The sequence below is a fragment of the Notolabrus celidotus genome, chromosome 16 (genome assembly GCF_009762535.1).
Source record: "Notolabrus celidotus isolate fNotCel1 chromosome 16, fNotCel1.pri, whole genome shotgun sequence".
Taxonomy (NCBI): domain Eukaryota; kingdom Metazoa; phylum Chordata; class Actinopteri; order Labriformes; family Labridae; genus Notolabrus; species Notolabrus celidotus.
In genome coordinates this window covers 23,400,365-23,419,316 of record NC_048287.1, presented here as the reverse complement: position 1 = coordinate 23,419,316, position 18,952 = coordinate 23,400,365, and the positions used below count along the sequence as shown (strand labels likewise).

At 40.4% G+C, this 18,952-nt stretch overlaps 1 protein-coding gene across 1 annotated transcript in view; it reads right to left on the bottom strand.

Moving 5' to 3' along the window:
* med30 (mediator complex subunit 30) overlaps positions 1-18,952 on the bottom strand; it is a 55,328-nt gene that overhangs the window by 28,844 nt on the left and 7,532 nt on the right. Inside the window, exon 4 of the mRNA XM_034704868.1 lies at positions 8,278-8,385. Within this exon, the coding sequence (XP_034560759.1) occupies positions 8,278-8,385 (108 nt within the window). The remainder of the gene's footprint in view (positions 1-8,277; positions 8,386-18,952) is intronic.

The following is an 18,952-nucleotide window of genomic DNA, read 5'->3' as shown; positions in this document are numbered from 1 at the left end:
ATATGATGACACAAAGTAATGTACACCTGTTCCATCTGATGTCAATCTGCACTTCCTTAGTTCAAGAACGTACAAAATCCTCTGTCATTAATAAGTCTCAACAGGTCAACTTCAGCCAAACAAGAAAAGTCAGACATCGACTTGCAGGAAGAAGGATTAGTTTCGGCATGGGATGTAACTTTTATCGTTGTTTACAGCTCAAGATGGAAAACTGAAAATGACGTGAAGTCCATGGGACGTTCTAACTCCAGACTGTGCAGACGGACTTTTGAAGTTCACACCAGAGGAGGTGAGCAATCACAACAACGGAGAATGTACAACAACCCGGAACAAGAATTCATTCTTGTTGAGCTACAGAAGGGAGTAAGACATCGCCCAAGATTTGTTATTCCTTTGAGTTACTTTTAACTAATGCGTATGTTCAGATAACTATTCAATTAAACACCATCACCCACGCTAATCGGCATCAGAATTACTGACCAGTTAAGTTATTAATACTTGTATTATACTAGGTCTTGAGTTCCTGCCATGCGTTGTGTCTAAGCTGTAGTCCTGCCATCCGCCACTAGCCACGGCTGTAGCTCTGGTTACCAGTGAATGCCATTATCATGTAATATAATACTGCCCTGAAGTAAACAAGCACAGATGACATCTAGTAATGCAGCATGGGTTGGCAGTAATTTGGTCCAGATAATGGTGATAAAGTTGGTGGCTGGTGGTGCTAGCTCTGCTATTGTTAGTAATCTGACACAGTTGTTAAAGAGGTGCGCTGGTGGCCTAGCGGTCTAAGCACCCCACATACAGGGGCTGCAGTCCTCATCGCAGGGGTCGCCGGCTCGATTCCCGGCTGGTCGACCATCTCCTGCATGTCTTCCCCCGCTCCTTACTCCCCACATTTCCTGTCTCTCTTCAGCTGTCCTGTCTTATAAAGGCAAAAAAGCCAAAAACACAACTTTAAAAAAATATATTAAATTTTTTTTTAAAGAACTGAGTTCAAATTTGATTTTTTTTTCACTTTTAGAGTTGTCAGTCAGCCCAAATGCAAATTTTTGAACGAAACTAGTAAACTAGTCGCCTCACAACCTCCCTGGTTGAAACACCTTAATTAATGGTAATTGCTTCTAAACAAAAAGCAACACAAGGAACAACCTGATCACATCTCATTCCAAATCAATCATCATTAAGGGGAATAAAAATTTCCGTTTAAACGACTTTGAAATTAGTTGCTTCTGAACAATCCTATTTCTAATGTCCGAATAATCTTTATTACCTCATTATTTATTGTTTTTAGCAATCATGTTGCACTGAATTACAGAGTGGTGGATGTGTGAAACACAATTTAGTTTTTATGTGGAAGATAAAATTGAAAAATAAAGGAATCTTGAATCTTGAAATTGCTGCCGGGGGTAGATGTCAAATTAAGTGAATAACAGTGAGAGTGATACATGTGACTGATAAAATAAGGAAGGCTAAGACTTATACAAAGCAAGGAAACCAACACTAACTGAAAGTCCTCACAGTAGCTCCAAGTTTATTTTCCATTCGCCGCTCATATTGTTCCTGTTTTGTTGTATTTTCAGTTTTTAAATTTGTGTTTTTTTAATGTTTGCTTCATGATATCACTCTACTGTAATGTAATTTCCCTAGTTTTTATCTGACCTCCCTGCTGCTTTTATCTATTTTATTTAACTACACTTTTTGTAACAAGTGTCTGCAATTGATTGTTTTTTTTTTTTTTGCTGTTTTATTAATGTGTCATGTAGAATTTTAGGATTTGTTTCCTTTTTTTTATCACTTAGATTTTATTTCCATTTTTTTCAATTTAAGCTCAAACAAAAGACAGAGAAAACACAAAAAACAAAAACAAATTGAAAACAAAAACATCAACATTACTGCCAGACTTGTAATATTCACAGTTTCCGATAAGTTCCACAGTCATAGGTTTTGTACAGTAAAATGGAGGTTCGTAATGTTTTCAACAGTAAGAAGGGGAGCAGCCACCACACACATCCTCTATTCCAAAAAATATAGTGTCCATTTTCCCACCTTGTAATGTATAAATAATTTCTTAATCTTAGCAGGAAAGTCATTTTTTCCATCTCGTGATTTCAAACCAATTTTGTACTGTAGATGGATCTACCTGTAACCATTTGCAGGGGATTTGTTTCTAAATGTAAAGTGCGTTATAAATAAAATGTATTATTATTATTTTAAATGTACTCAAAATTCACACACATACAAAGACACAGTTTCATATTGTTGTAATTTTTTTCACAGGTTGAGGCAGGTATGCTCCATAAAGACAGGGTAGAGGAGGGATGCAGCCTTGTAAACAACTACCAGCATGTAAATGTAACACTAGTTTAGAGAATATAAGACAAAGGAGCTCTGCATGTATTAGGACAAAATAAATGTGCAATACTTTGATTGGGCCTCAAGGGACACACACAATGTGTTCTGCTGTTTACTGAATGTAGGCACAAGGTTTGTTTGTTTACAGGAAAACTCTGGAGGGCACCTTTAAGGGAGCAGCTGAAGCGATCCAAGCTTTACCTTAATATACTGTACGTTCCTTTTAATTCAAGAGATGTGGTAACAGTTTTGATCAAGAAAAAAAACATTTCTTTTTTACTTTGTGCAGAATATGAACAGTCCATTTGACTTCAAAGTGAGAGAAATCTGGTTATTTACTTCATCCGCTGACATCATCATGAGCTGTATTCATAAATATTGCATAATAAGGTGCGAGGACAGGTTGCTATGTGTTAAGGATTGCAGAAAGTGAGGAAAGCTCCCCCGGGTGTATTACGTTAGCCGTTCTTCTCGATCACTATATACTTGGAACATTTGACGGGACTCTATTTGCATGCAAATTCTTTGCATAGGGGGAAGGTCATATCATAAACAAGGTTATTTATCACAGCCGTACACAGGTCTCTAATAGGATGAAATTACTCCCACTTTCTGGATTGGTATTTTATATACTGTCAGTGGAACTCGCAGAGAGAAAGCAGGTTTTCAAGCGTACCTTTAGGAGGTGCATGTAGGCTTGGTGCGAAAAGGAGATGCTGTTTGTTTTGCACGGTGCTGAGTGCAGTTGAGCGCAGGGTTCGCCGCAATGTTTCACCGCAGTGTTAACATTTAAAAGCAGCCAGGGGAGCTGTGCTGAGCTCTTAAAAATAACCAATTCTCATCTCTGCCGCTGACACTCCTGACCTTGGACCATTATCATTGCGGCACACTCAGACGGCTTGGTGTGCACAATCGGTACGAAGCCAGCACGATGCACATACAAAAAGAAGAAAGAGGGAGAAAGAAAGAGAGGACTCAGCCAGCACGAGCTCACGCTGAAAGCATGTGTGAGAGCAAACGCAAACACAATCTTTGTCTCTGTGAGGAAAGAACAAAAGCTCTTTCTCACTCCATATAAACACACTCATACTGTATATCCAAACAAAAACAAAGCCCTGAAAGATGAGGCAAACTAAAAAGGCCTCCTAAATAATGCATGATGTGTTTTAGCCGAACCTTTGCCATTCTCCACTGTCCACAACAACTGAACTCAGGGGAGGAATGAGAACTGCTGGAAGCATTTGTGTGTATTCTCACCTGCACCTGCATCTCACCTGCATCTACAGTGTGTGAGATCTAGGCTTCATCGACCCAGAGCTGATATTTGCACACAGCGCTTTAATGTCATCCTGTGCCCCTTTTCCAGAGAGGGATTGCACCTAATCCTGGACTCAGAAAATTGTCTATGATGGTGAATGCCAAAACATCAAGGGGCCAGGGTTTGTCAGCAGTAAGACAAGCTGTGTTCTCATGCTCAGTTCAGGGCCGCTATGCAGCATAGTGATGAAATACATCTAAAGATATTTATATTGTTGACTTTTGTTTGTGTAACATGATAATATGCATTTCATCAATCCTGTTTTGGTCTTGTATCCTGTTGTATGCAACATGAGGAAGATAATGACAATCTACTTGCTGTTGGCTTGATGAGTGTAATTTCTGTTAAAGCTCCAGGAAGGAACTTTCAGTTATCGTAGATTTCAGCGCCCCCTGTGGACAAAGCAGATCCTCTCGTCTTTTTGTAGACCTTGTCCTGTCCTGTCTCATACTGTTGTCTTTAAACTCATCACTTACTGTGCATCTTTGGTGTGGCAAATGTAACAAAGGCTGTTTTGGCAGGTTGCTGTTGCTGTTCGTCTTAAAGCTATGCTGCGGAAGCTGTCACAAGCATTCAAAATAACTAGATCTATCTTGTCTCTGATGATCTTGTTTGCTGTTGTAGGTCACATAGAAGCATTGTTAGCTGGTTTAGAACACTCCAATGCTGATTCGTGAGGCCGTACTGTATTTTATAGTGTAATGTCTAATAAAACCTGGAGATGGTCTCAGTGACGTCATCCACCGGTTTCTGGAGTGGAGTCTTGAAGCCTTTTGAAGGCAATTGCCAAGTTGGAAGAACTGACTCAAAAATCAAAAAATGAACTTTTTGTCCAATTTAAGCTGTCTGTGCATGTGGTTTTGTGTATGTGTGTGTTGGTTGTTTTTATTTTTATTTTTTATTATTTTTAGATGTATGTTTGTCATTGTATTGTGTTAATTTTAGTTTCAATGTGGTCCTTGCCGTTCAGGGTGCCACTGCTTCTTTATGCTTTTTCACTGTGAAAATAACAATAAAAACTATTAATCATAAACTAAATGTACTTTTTGTCTTAGAAAGAAGAGGCAGTGAAAGTGGGATTACTTTATTTCACTTTCTTAAACTTATAAATATTTAAATTTTCCGGGTTCTGTACCTTTTTGGATTTTCTTTTTAATCACACCTGAACTTTAAGTGTTATTTATGTTATTTATTTAATATTCTCAAGTCACCACATTCAGTGATCAAGAGTCAGTACCCTAACTTGTGTTCTTCGTGGCAGGGTACACCAGTATTGCACTGGATTCAAAGTCCCTACCTGCACACAAGAACATCACAAGAAATAATGCGTGCATCCAGCATCACTGTTTGTCATGCTATCTCATTTGTAATAGAATATGAACACTTTGTTCGTGTATAACTTATGCAAACAGAACACTTTCTCCTGCTTCATGTTTAAGGCACTTGAAAAAGTGGGTGGCTTTTCATTGTGGAGTAGTGACAGCAACATATCAGTCTCTAAGGTAAGTTTTGACATCGACTGTTCATCAAAAAAAAGACCTCTGTCTTTGTCTTTTGTTTGTTTTCTGTCTGTGAAACCATGTTTTGTGTATCTCCATGCTCAAATTCAGCCTGTTTCTCTGCAGCACGTCTCCAAGCCATGACTCAGGATTTAATCTTTCGGCAACTAACATTCAGCCTCTGACTGACAACATGGCGTGCCAGTCTGAAGTAAAGCTCTCTGCACTCAGCGGTGTCAGAGTACAGGCACTCTAACGGAGCAAAAACATATCTGACAGTGGATAAATCTGAAACAGCTCAGAGGTGTGTTTGATGTCAGACTCTTGAAACAAGTCAAAAAGTAAAAAACTCACTCACGAGATGCAACAACAGATCAACTCTACGTCCTGTCTTGTTTATGTCAGATGCTTGCGACCAATGGTCTGTAAATTATTTTATATATGCATTATACTTTTATTCAAATCCTTATTCATTTGTAGTATTTGGGCTGTTTAATGGATCCTAGCATCGCAAAGAACTTTAATTCTTCTTATCTGCAGTGAGGGTTGACTGATTATCAGACTTGGCCAATTTATTGGGGCCAATATTTCGCATTTGGCAAATCATCTGCATCAGCATTTTATTTTATTGATGGACGATACATTTAATTAATTAAAACGTGTACTTCTGTGGCTCAGCTGTTGGAGTGGCTTCCCCTCTGACTCTGTTTTCACTCACTGATCTGATTGGCTGGACGTCACATGACTATGTGTGGTTACTGTACTGTAACTTTAATTGCTAACTCCTGTATATGATGTTGAAAGTTTCATTTTGATTTGCTTGAAGCATTTAAAACAAGTACTGTTCTGGAGTTTGTAATATTAAATTCTGAATTTTGACAGAAATATTTTCATTTTTGCTGTAAATGCATATCAGATCCAAATATTAGTTATCGGTTTCATGAACTACAAATAATCTGTATCATATCTGCTCTGAAAAAACAATATCAGTCGACACCCAACCTGCAGTCAGTGTTGTAGATCAGATATGTCGCATGCTGTAACTTTATTTTCCAAAGCTTATGACCAAAGTTGAATGATGAGACATTTATACACAAATTTAGAACTTCACCTTCAGTGTCAGGTCAATTTTACCTCTGTCATTTAGTGCAGAGACTGGTTATTATCGACGTCAATCAAAGGCTTCATGCTACTGTCACTTCTCAACTATATACAGAGACACTTGAAATTGCTAAATCACAGTCACAACTGGGATACAACCTGACAGGGATGGTTTAGGCTTTAGATTTAAGGTGAAGTTATATAGCCTCAATTTTGGATATTGACACTGATTCCTGGCACTCTACACTCTGCTGCAATATTCTTCACTTGAGACTTAGTTTAAAGAAGCTCACAAAACTACATTTAAAGCAAAAGTAGAGCTAAAGTCCTGAAGAGCCAACTAAATATACTTCAATCCTTCATCTACCAGTCAGAGTCCAGGAGGCAGACACCCTCTTTACTTTAAAGAGTAAGCTTCAAACTTTCCTTTTTGATAAAGCTTAGAGTTAGGGCAGTCTCTGGTTTGGACCAGCCCTAAGTTATGCTGCTACAGGCTTAGACTGCCGGGGGAACTGGCACACTGGGATCCTATCTTTCCCTCTCCCTTCTCTGTCTGCCTGTCACTTACTTTAACTCTTCCTGTCCCATTAAAGTTACTAACCATAGACCTTTCTGGAGTCCCTGAGCTCCCTTGTCCCGTAGGTTCCTCTGGATCGCTGCTGCAGAAGGCCTCCTGCTGTGGGCATGTAAGACTCAAGCTGCTACAACTTCAACTATCCGTCTCACTTCTATCATCGCTTTCTCTCTCTTCATCTCCTTCTATCCGTCTTTCCAACCCTAACTCTGGTCGAGGCAGATGGCTGTCTAACATGACTCTGGTTCTGCTCGAGGTTTCTGCCTGTTAAAGGAAGTTTGTCCTTGCCGCTGTAACTTGTTAAATGCTGCAAAGTGCTCTGCTCATGGTGGATTAAGATGAGATCAGACTGAGTCCTGTCTGTTGGGTCTTAACAATAAACATAGAGTACGGTCTAGACCTGCTATGTTTGGAAAGAGTCTTCAGATAATATTTGTTGTGATTTGGCGCTACATACATAAAGACTGATTGATTGATCGGTTGTTTTAAATTGATTAAATCAACCTTTGTTTTTTTAATTATATATATTTTCTTCTCTTATATAGTGCAGGAGACAATGCATTGTGATGCAGAATGTTCCATCCTCCCCTGAATTTGCAAAATGTTCTCCATGACACAGTTGGGTCTGGGTTACGTCTTCCAGACTCACCTCTGTAGAGTGAAGAGCAGTACTTTCAGTGTGGTTTCATGTAAATCGATCAATAGGTTTATGTCTTTAAGTCCCCTCATCATAAAACCTTGTATACCAGCTAATAGGCACACAGTCTATTGAAGTAACACTGGCCAGAAATATTCAGAGCCATTAGCGTTTAATGACAAACGTCTACCACTTCAGTGACCTCTGAAGAAGAGATGAGCAGATGTCCTCCCTTACAAATAAAGACTTGTGATGAGCTCTGCATCTGCATGCATACATCCAAGTGCATCGCTATTAACACAAATGCTATGAGAAGGTTTTCTCCCAAAAAACTGTTACAAATGCAATTATTGTTAATAGCATTTCGCCTATTTAAACACACAAACTCTATCAGCAGACAATAAAGTTTATCATGTGTAGCCTCTTCATTTTGTTTTCTATAAACCTTCTTTTACAGCCTGAATAATTGTTACCCAAGTAATGGAAAGTTGGCTATTAAAGCTTCAGGTTAATGATGGAGATAAAAAAAAACTAATCTGTAATGAATTTCATGCCAAATTATTATTTCTAATCTTCCAGATGAATTGTTTCCCTTCCAGCTCGGGTAGATTTGATTTCAAACGTCCGCAGGATTGAAGCTCTCAGAGGTGAACTGAAACTTTAAAAATCTTAAATAACATCATTAAGCTGTGATTAAATTTCATCCCATTTTTCATGTGCCTCACCTTCTCATTTTAATACCTCTGACTGCGAATACAATCTGAAACTCTAACAGTGATGAGACAGAACACAATACCTTGTTGACCTCCAGGATTTCTCTCCTCTCCTCGGTGGTGGAGCGGCTTTGGCCTGCTGAGCGGTCCTCGTGTTTGGAGCCGTCATCCTCCACAAAGGGTATCAGTTGCTGGAAGGGACAGCAAACAAAAAAAAAAAAAACTGGATGTATTATTTACAAGTAAGCAAGACAACTGTAAGAAGATCACTTCTTAAAGGATGACATCTTCAAGTGATGCGGATTGTTTATCACTTAAAGCAAAAACAGGATCTACACTGTAAAAGGAGAATGACGCTTTTAACGTCACGTCATTTAAAGCTCCTGTGAGAGAGTTCAGCTGATTAGACTAAAATGTATACTAATGCCTCAAAAGGCGTCTTTCCACAGCAAGAACTTTACCCGGAACTAGGGACTTTACCTCTGAACTACGTGCGTTACAACCAGAGGAACCAGGGTCTCAATTTAGTTCAGGGTAGATAATATCCCCCCTGAAAAGCCCCTGCTTGGGGTGTAGTACTTTTCAAAGGTCCTGGGACATTTGGTTGATCGTAATGGTGTTTGTGGAGTTTACACAGTTGATGAAACACAGAGGGAGTTCCTGGGAATGCATACCAGTTGAGTTATTTATTAAGATTTCAAAATACTATTTAATATAATTTTTTTTCTCCATACGTCACTGGCCTGATTTGCACAATCCACCCAGGACTTCAGCCCGGGTCGAAAACGCAGACAACAATGGAGGCACAGGAACCTTTTAGTTCCGGGGAAAGTAGTTCTGGGGGCTAAAAGACCCTGGAGCTCTTAGTCGAAATGCACCTTATGTGTCTTACAAGAGCCAACACGACCATAAGCTAGAAGACTATAGCTATTTTGAGGCATGTTGACCGAGGGCCGACCTCAAGAAGTACCACACGAAAGACAAGAAAGAAAGAATAACACAACATTAAATATGACTGCAACTCTTCAATATATGAACAGCTGCAAACATGAACAAGTCTGCTGTTGGCAAGTTGCCATAATTACAAACTCTGAGCAAACTATGATATTAGAAAAATAAGAAGTTAAACACATAAGCAAGACTAAAATCAACACAACTGTGTTTTCAAAATTAAAGATGAACTGGTGGACAAAAAAACGCTGAGTCATCACGCAAATCTAGATGTTTTTTATCACTTCCAATCATTACTTCACGTTAGAGCTGATCAAATCAATCCTGTTTAACACCCTGAAACTAAACTTTTGCTTTGATTCATTCTTGTGGCGTGTATGACAGTTATAGACTTAACATTGCAGTCGCAGCCGCAGCCCCAACAATATGGTGATTATAAAAACAAATATTGAAATGTGACTTGAAGCGATAATTTGAATTTTATATCCCAAGTGCAACAGGTTAAAGGCTCAGGTGTAAGCCCATTTTAGTCTCTCTTGTAATATGATGCCAAGAAAGCCAAATTAATAACTTCCATTAATATTCGGTAATATTTAGTAAAGTGTCTTACCACCCACTCGTCCCTCTTCCCTCACGATCAGCTGAAAATTGTACAATCAAGCTAATTGATCGGTCGGTAAGCAGAGTTTTCAAACAACTTTTCCACTCTGCATTGGTCTCTGCAACAGGTCGCACCCTTCACCTTTGGATAACGTTCAAGCAGCCGATCAGCAGAGCCGTCATTATCACTCGCATCACTGTCACTCAGATCGGTACATGGATGAGGTTATAAACTGAGAGGCTGCAGATCTTCCACAGATGTTTTATGTAACCAAACTAAAAACCATAGACTGTATAAATAATGGACATAGTATCTGTGATGTCACCCATCTGTTCCTGAGCGCTGTTTTGAAGCCAATCGTTAGCGGCAGCCATATTGGAAATGCAGAACTCAAACAGGCATAGTGTGACGTAAAGAGGCAGATTTTGAGCCTCCTAGCCAACAGCTATGTGTTCCCGTCCAGGAATCCAGTCAGTCATGTCCTTATTTGGACAAAAACTCGTAATCTTAATGTCTTCTGAACCGTCGTGTTAGAAACAAATTCACCCCCCATACAGTGTGTGCCGAAAGAGAAATTAGCTACGTTGGGCCAAGCTGTTTTTGATCCAGGCTGTAAACATGTTTATTAACTCTGCAAAGATTGTCTTTTTTTAATCGGTGTCTATGTGGTTTCCGGTGTTTCTGCAGCCAGCCTCAAGCGGATTCTTGATGTATTGCAGTTTATAACACTTCCACATGGGCTTCATCGTTTGAGACCGGAGGTTGCCGCTTGAAAACCTTGCTTCAAAAAACACAGTCTCAACAGATGTCTGTCTAACATGAGTCTGGTCCTGCTGGAGGTTTCTGCCTGTTAAAGGAAGTATGTCCTTGCTACTGTAACTTGCTAAATACTGCAAAGTGCTCTGCTCATGGTGGAATAAAATGAGATCAGACTGAGTCCTGTCTGTAAGATGGGACTGACGTTGGGTCTTTGTTAATAATATAACATAGAGTACGGTCTAGACCTGCTCTGTTTGTAAAAGCATCTTGAGATAAAGTCTTCTGTGATTTGGCGCTATACAAATAAAGATTGATTGATACTACATGTTTTGAACAGCTAAAAATACCCTATATGAGACCTTCAATTCATTTCAGTGGAACATTAGAAACCCACTGCTGCACAGTCACATTTTTTTTCCATGTCCTCTTGAGTGCAGTTACAGGTCAGAATTATGTGCTTATTTGAAATCTCAACCTAACAGTGCGTTCCTCTACTCAAGATTTCCCCCATGCTGTCTCGTAATCTTGCTCCCATGAAGAGGTGAAAATGGGGATTCTGTGTAAGCTCTCGATCGCCGGCTGAGTCTCATTTCAACATAAAGAGAGAGACAGATAGGAGAGAGAGAGAGGAAGAGGCAGAAAGCGAGTGGGAGATTAATTCATTTTTCAACGCTCTGTGTGCTTGACCTTGTCTGCTTGACACTACAGTGAGGCTGATGTGCTGGAGCCTTCAGGCGAGGCGGTGTTCCTAGGAGCCGACAGGGTCAGTGCCCACTCCTTTTGCATTGCACTGCCCCCTAGTGGTCATGACACAGAGGAGGCGAGGGGAAGAGGAGGAGAATCGCTGCAGTCACACAACAGGGTAATGTGTGTGAGTGTCTTTAGAACAAAGTGTTCCTGGGAAAATGCACAGCGAGGATGTAAAGGGTCTTACACCAAGAATGTCTGATTGATGATCTGTGCGGAGCTGCTGAATACAGCTAAACTCTGTCAATAACTGGGTAATGCAGTCAAATGTCTGTGCTATTGTGCAGAATTCCCAAGAAGAACATAGTATCGGTTATGTCGACACAAAGTCAATTTTATAGCTTCACACTTTCAAAAGTCCACAAACCTATTTTGGTACAGAGGATGCAGCTTTTAATGGGCTACAAAGATAATCTGCAGTGGTTTATTTCACAGGAAGCAAAGATTCCAAGTAAAAAAAACAACATCTCCAGAAAATAACAGCTCCAAGGTTTCCTTTCAAAAACACAAACTGTCATACCAGACAAGATGAAAAACACAGATTATAGGTAGGAGACTCTCCAAACAGCTAGGCGCCAATGAAAACTGCCGTACAGCTGCAAAACACACCTTGCTCCAATATCAACTTGGCAGGACGCTAATCTAATCAGGCAGAGTTTTTGGGATTATTGAGTTTGACTACTCTGTTGACCTGAGGCTGTGCAGCTGGAGTGGACAGCAGACAATGATTGGAGAAAATCTGCTCAATCTGGAAGAAATGAGTGACTGGTGTTTGGGTAGCGCTGGAGCCAGCAGACCTTGAGATCAACAAGAACGAAACAAAAAAGGGAGGGAGGACGAAGGGCAAGATGTAAGACAGCCAGAGAGAAGAATGTTAAGGTTAAAATGTGCAGGGTGATGGATGATAGAAAGCAAGAGAACAATGAGAGAATATGAGAAACACAGCAAGCCAAAGAGGCCAGAAACAGGGAAAAAAAGGAGTGACAAAAAGACAAAAATCTGGATAACTTTCTCTTCTGCTGACAGTTTCCAGGCCAAGCTCCATGCCAAACTGTAAACTTAGACTGCTGGACTGAGAAAAGACAGCAAGTACATGTGCAGGATATTACACGAGACAAACTATGAGCTTGTCTCTGGCTCAAGAAAACTTAAGGAAAAAGTTTTTTTCATTCGATAATTTCAGGCTAAAGCCAATGACATATCGGATTTTAAAGGTAGTGGGCTGATTCTGGCAGCTTCAGGGTGGAAAATGAAATGTGCTGAGTAGGGTGGGTAAGATGGATGGGGAGTGTATTATGTGTGCGTTTGTATGTGTGTGTGTGTGTGTGTGTGTGTGTGTGTGTGTGTGTGTGTGTGTGTGTGTGTGTGTGTGTGTGTGTGTGTGTGTGTGTGTGTGCGTGTGTGTGTGTGTGTGTGTGTGTCTGGATGCACGTGTAGCAGTGAAGGCGCCGGTGTGAGTCATAACCCCTGCCTCTTGCACAAAAAGATGGATGTGGTTTCCTGGCTGACAGAGAAGAATGGGCTAATGAAGTTCTCCAGGTTGCTGCGCAGAGACAAAAGGAGAAGAAGGCGAGGGGAGACGGAGTGAGAGGAATAACAGAATAATAAGAAAATAGCAGAGTGAATGTGTAAGAGGAGAGGGAAATGAAACATTACGGCTGTTCAGTACAGGAAATGACAAAAGGAGGGAAGACTTTAACAAAGGAAGAAAAGGGACAGGGGAAGAACAAGATGGAAGGAGAGTCACACAAGGCAGAGAGAAGCAAAAAATGTAAGGCAGAGAGAGAGAAAATGGAGGGAAAAGAAAGAGAGGAAGACAGAAGGAAGGAAGAAAGGAAGGAAGAAAGAAAGAAAGAAAGAAAGAAAGAAAGAAAGAAAGAAAGAAAGAAAGTAAGAAAGAAAGAAAAAAAGAAAGAAAGAAAGAAAGAAGTAAAGAAAGAAAGAAAGAAAGAAAAAAGAAAGGAAGAAAGAAAGAAAGAAAGAAAGGAATGAAGGAGGAAAGGAAGAAAGAAAGAAAGACAGAAATACGGAAGGAAGGAATAATGCAAGGAGAAAGAGAGACAAAAGGAAGGAAGAAAGGAAGAATGAAAGTCAGAAATAAGGAAGAAAGAAAGAAAGAAAGAAAGATGGAAAGAAGAAAGAAAGAGAGACGGAAGGAAGGAGGGAAAAAATAAGGAAGGAAGGAAGACAGAAGGAAAGAGAGAAGGAATACACTGATGGTGGAAAGCAAGAAGAAAGAGACAAACAGAAGGAATAAAGGAAGAATGAAAGTCAGAAATAAGGAAGAAAGGAAGAAAGAAACAAAGAAAGAGAGAAGGAAAGAAGAAACAAAGAAAGAGAGAAGGAAGGAAGGAAGGAAGGAAAACTGATGATGGAAAGCATGACAGGAAAAATAGAAGAAATAAAGTGAAAGGTTGAAAGAAAGACAAAAAGAAAGAGGGAAAGAAAAGAAAAGTAAATAGAAGAAAAATAAAATGAGAAAGCAAAATTACAGATGAGTGGAAAAAGAAAGAAAGAAGGAAAGAAAAAGACAGAATAAAGTGCGAGGACAAAGCAAAGCTGAAAAGAAAAAGACAATAAGAAGGGAAAGAAAAAAAACAGCATTTAGCCATTTTGGGAGAAAGAGAAACGCTGTGAAAAGGACAAAATGAAGGGGAAGAAAAACAGACAGAGGAGGAAATGTTTGAGTTTGGAGGCTACAGCCAATGACAGCTGGAAAGAAAAAGAGGAAAGCGCTGACGTGTGCGTTTGCTCCAGCTGTTCATTAAACGGCTCTGCTGCTAATTAGGCAGCGATGAGGTCATGCTGCCCGAGTCATTGATTCCACTTCCTGTTTGGGGCAGCCAATAGTGAGCGGCTGTCAGGTGGGCACCTGAATTCTCTGAGATGATAAATGGCATGCACGCCAGGGCCAAAATCAACAACCCCTCAGCCTCAGTACAAACATGGCGAGCTGAGCTATTGGCTGGTCAGCACTGCACTGGTTTACAGCCTGGAGGGGGAACGAATAAACATTTAAATAAGGTGGAAATAAGAGGGAGATAAATAGCTAGATGGTGTAATGATTCAATGAGGGTTTACACCATTACTGCGAAGGAAAATGTCACAGTGAACCCCCTCATAGACTGTGAATTAGGGGCGGAACCGCAGACGGCAGTCATTTTGAACAACCAGTGGATAGATCATTTGAAATGCTTCAGAGCGGCTGTATTATTCAATGCCAAAAATGTACACGGTGGCAGCCATCGCAAATTTGTTCCAATTTAAGACCGGTCTCCTCCCACATCCTCCTTTATCCTCAGAAGGAGTCTGGAGAGAGAGATTAGCTTGGAGCCAATCTGTAGAAATTGGGAAGGGACTGCCGCAGTCATAAATCCAATCAAACAGTGGTGGATAGCCTGGCTGCAGCCCTGCATGGAGCTGCGAACAGGGCACAGCACAGTGCTTGTATGTGTATGTGTGTTTATGTGTAAGTGCATGTGTACTACACAACAGGACTTCACATGCATGTCTGCGCAGAGTATATCTAGCTTGTTGGACACAAAATTGCACACTCTTTTATGTGTGTGTGTAAGTGCAGGCTGAGCGTTTGTTCCTGAAGGTGGATGGTGGCTGTAACCAGCAGTAAAGAGACCCCAGAGACTCACCTCAAGCAGCCAATGAATCTGCTGCGAGCGCAGAAAAGACAGACCTTTGGGGACTATAGGTGAGATAAGAGTCCCTACGGGGTAAGATGTGTATTTGTGTGTGCGGCACTGTAAGCATGTCCATTGAGGGGGTGTGGCGGTGACTGTGGCCTACTTACTTTGAACTAGCAGATTCCTAAACTAGCAAGCGGTTGACTCTGTCTGTAAACAAACTGAGAAATCATGACACGCATTTTCAGCATGTGTTACAACATCTGGATGATCAATCAACCCTGGAAATTAATGGCGTGATTCAACAAACACACAGCAGCAGTTATAACCACATCATGTTGATGTAATCCCAGGTGTACAATGTTTAATCAGTTTCAACATTTAAATTTAGCACACCGTATCAGTAATCCATAATAGTGTACTGGGCTTTAAATCAACAACGTCATTTTTCAGCCTAGAATCAACACTCTTGATATCTTAACTGCAAAATCTTAACTGTAAATCACCACATTCTCTCTCAAGATCTCAGTGGCTTAATACTTATCTGGATATACAGTAGCTATGATGGAGCTCTCAGTGGCTAGGAGGCGTGGGGCTACAGGAAGCACCAACTCATCTTGGATAACTAAGATCCAGGAGTATGTGTAATTTGATGACATAACTGATCATTGTCATGATACCCATACCTTTTTTGCTTTGTGTTCTCTATGATATGCTTTGGCCTATTTCATAAAGCTGATGTTTTCATTGTGTTGCATATCTTTGAAAACAATACAAATTTGATTGCAATACAAAAGGTTAAGGATGCTATGTAAAGTGCCATCAGTACCACCCCATTCCCTTGCATTCAAAAGCCCCTGGCTACACCACTCTTGGGGGAGAACTGCGGGTTCAATGTCGTGCCCGAGGACACTTAAACATATGACTGCGGCTGCTGGAATCAAACCGCCAACCTTTCCAGAGTAAAAGTTAAATGGACTCTTTTCTAGTCTTTCTGACCACCTAAAGCACTTCTATACTTCTCGTCACATTCACTCATTCACTCACTGATGGTAGAGGCTGCCATAGCAAAGGGACCATCAGTGTTAGCTAATCTTATTCGTAGACATTAACACACCACCGAACAACAGCAGGAGCAATTTGGGGTTCAGTCTTTTGCCCGAGGACACTTCAGCCTGTGACTGGGATCGATTCGGCAACCTTCCAATTGATAGACAACCAATTCTACCCTCTGAACCACAGCCGCCCTCGGATTACCTAATGACAGTTTTTCAACGAAGAATTTTATTGTTGATATTCTGGATACAAAAATTACATTGTGGTCATCTTAAATCAAAAGCATATGAATGGCAAAGGTGACTACATTTGTACTGGAAAGAACCACACTGTAGGTATCTAAACTGACAATTGTGGATAGTAAGAGTGTCATTGCAGGGCGCAGGGTTGGCCAAATGGTGAAGTTGGGCACCAATGTAGCAGGCAGGCCCGGTTCCAGCCTGCAGGCAGCTTCCCTTCTTGTCATTCTCCCTCTCTCTCCCAGTTCCCTCCTCTATTTACTGTCCTGTTCTCTCAAAACAAAGGGGTAAACAAGCCCCAAATATATATATTAAAATCATGTCATTGTGTATATCTGAAAAGCTGATTTTGATGCGGAAGGATTGACTATATATTCAATATTTCTCTGATGAATACCCACTCTAGCTATAAAATTTTAAAACCATTTGCCATTAATGCACCGGAGTGAAGACATCGCTTCATTTGATGTTTGTTAAGGAAGCACAGCTGATCGATAGCAGCTGATGTAACTGTCAAATATAACTCAGAACTGAAGGAAAATCTGACAATGTGTCACTCTGCTATTAACGCGTAATATATAAATGATGTCTTGTTAATGCAACTAACTACATGTAACAATGTTCTCTACCTGCTTGTTATTGTTTTCCTCAGCCTGTATCTTGTTTACTGTCTGGTTCATTTATTGATTCTGCTCTTGTTAGTTTGTTATCTCAATCAAGTAGAAGCCTGGATGGGCTCATGTGCTCAGGCTGCTCTGTGAGGGTGTTAATATTTGTGTGTGTGTATCAAACTGAAAGGATTGTGCAATCTTACGAACCAATTAGGCTAATATTTTAGGAGGACATTATACAGTTTGTGTCAAGAGACAACAGACTGTAAACACAATGCCAGGTTCAAATATATGAAGTGCTGTGGGTGCGAGTGTGTGGGAGGGGAGAGGAGCTGATCTCCAACGACATGCCTGCACACACACCTGGCAGAGATCAGATGCATCTATGGTTCTGCTGGACTGTTTGTAAGTCGTTATTTAGTGTCTCAGTACATCAATCCTTTTCAGGCCATCATCAAAGACTTCTATACGAGATATGCATGTTTTCTTTTATCTTATAATGACATTGTATACCCACTACAGAGTCATAACCCTTAAAATGTTGCAATCAGAACCAAGCATGCACAAGCTTTTTCCGCACTGCATGACTTCTTATTTATACTCCAAAACCCTTTCACATGCTAAGCTTTCTTGTTGTCCACAGGCGCAGGTTTAGCTTTCATTTGCCTGCTCTGTATTTCAGATCAAAATGGAAAACTCTGCGATTTCTGATTTGCATAAAAGCCAGGTGGAGCGGCTGATGCTTGACTCCTCTAAGTGGTACGTCGTAGATTCTTCTAGTTGAGGTTAATTTTCATGACTACGGTACCAGACAGTGTAATTTGGCTAATTATGTTTTATCTCATGAGGTGTGAGAAGTAAGACACACCTGAAAACACTTCAATGAAAGCTGTCACAGATAAAAGAACAGTATTACACATCATCTCACCATGATACACTACTGTAGATTGGAGGTTTTGTAGCAAAAATATTTCCAAGATCAGCAACGTCTGCTCTATGATGTTAACTTCTGTTTGAATGGTATAGCCAGTATGTTTAAAAGCAACACTCAGAAACAAAGCCTGTCTGTTGTAGTTGATGACTAAAACGTAATGTCCATGAATTTAAGTCATTTAAAGTCAAGAAGTTTAGATTCTATGTTTCTGCAGATCAATCAATCTTCATTTACACAGCGCCAAATCCAAACAAATGGTATCTGAAGATGCTTTTACAAACACAGCAGGTCTAGACCGTACTCTATGTTAAATTATTTACAAAGACCCAACATCAAGACAGGATAAGACTCAGTCTGATCTCATCTTAATCCACCATGAGCAGAGCACTTTGCTGCATTTAGCAAGTTACAGCGGCAAGGGAAGATGTCCTTTCAACAGGCAGAAACCTCGAGAAGAACTAGACTCATATAAGACAGCCATCTGCCTCGACCGACCTCGACAGATAAGACTCGGAACCCATTGGTTTCTTGAGAGGGGTTATGAAGCCTGACAACATTTTGACTTATCTAGAAACCTGCAAAAAGGTGCAATTGTGGCCACACGGCCTCTCGGCCTGGCAGACAGCAACAATGCCTCCACCTGTCAGTCAAATCAGCCACACCTCTAATTATGCCTAATCATCCATAACCCTTGGCCTAATGTAATCAAAACAGATTAGTTGCTCAGTCCTTGTACAGTTGTCACGTATGAACAAGTGAGATGTAGAGACTGAGACTGGTTATTGTAACCTGTAGTAAATGTATTTTTTAAAGAGGGGCTTTTTAAAACGGGATCTAATGGCTTTTACAGACGATCTCAAGTGGACACTGGAGAAACTTGTGTTTGCACTTCAGGATTCACTTCCTTTTTCAAAAACTTAGTTCAAATTATAACCAGTTTTCATACTAATGACCTGTCAGTCATAACCGCAAACCCACACTATTCAGATAAAAGTATTTGGCCACACCTGTTAATGATTGAATTCATGCGTTTCAGTCAGGGCCCTTATGATTTTCGACTGCTTGAATATTCTTCATAGACTGTATAAAATATGGACGTAGTATCCATCACCCATCTGTTTCTGAAGCGCTGTTTTGAGGCCAATCGGCAGCTGCAGCCATATTGCTGCTGTCGAGCGATTGTGACGTAAAGAGGCGGGCTTTGAGCCTCCTAGCCAACAGC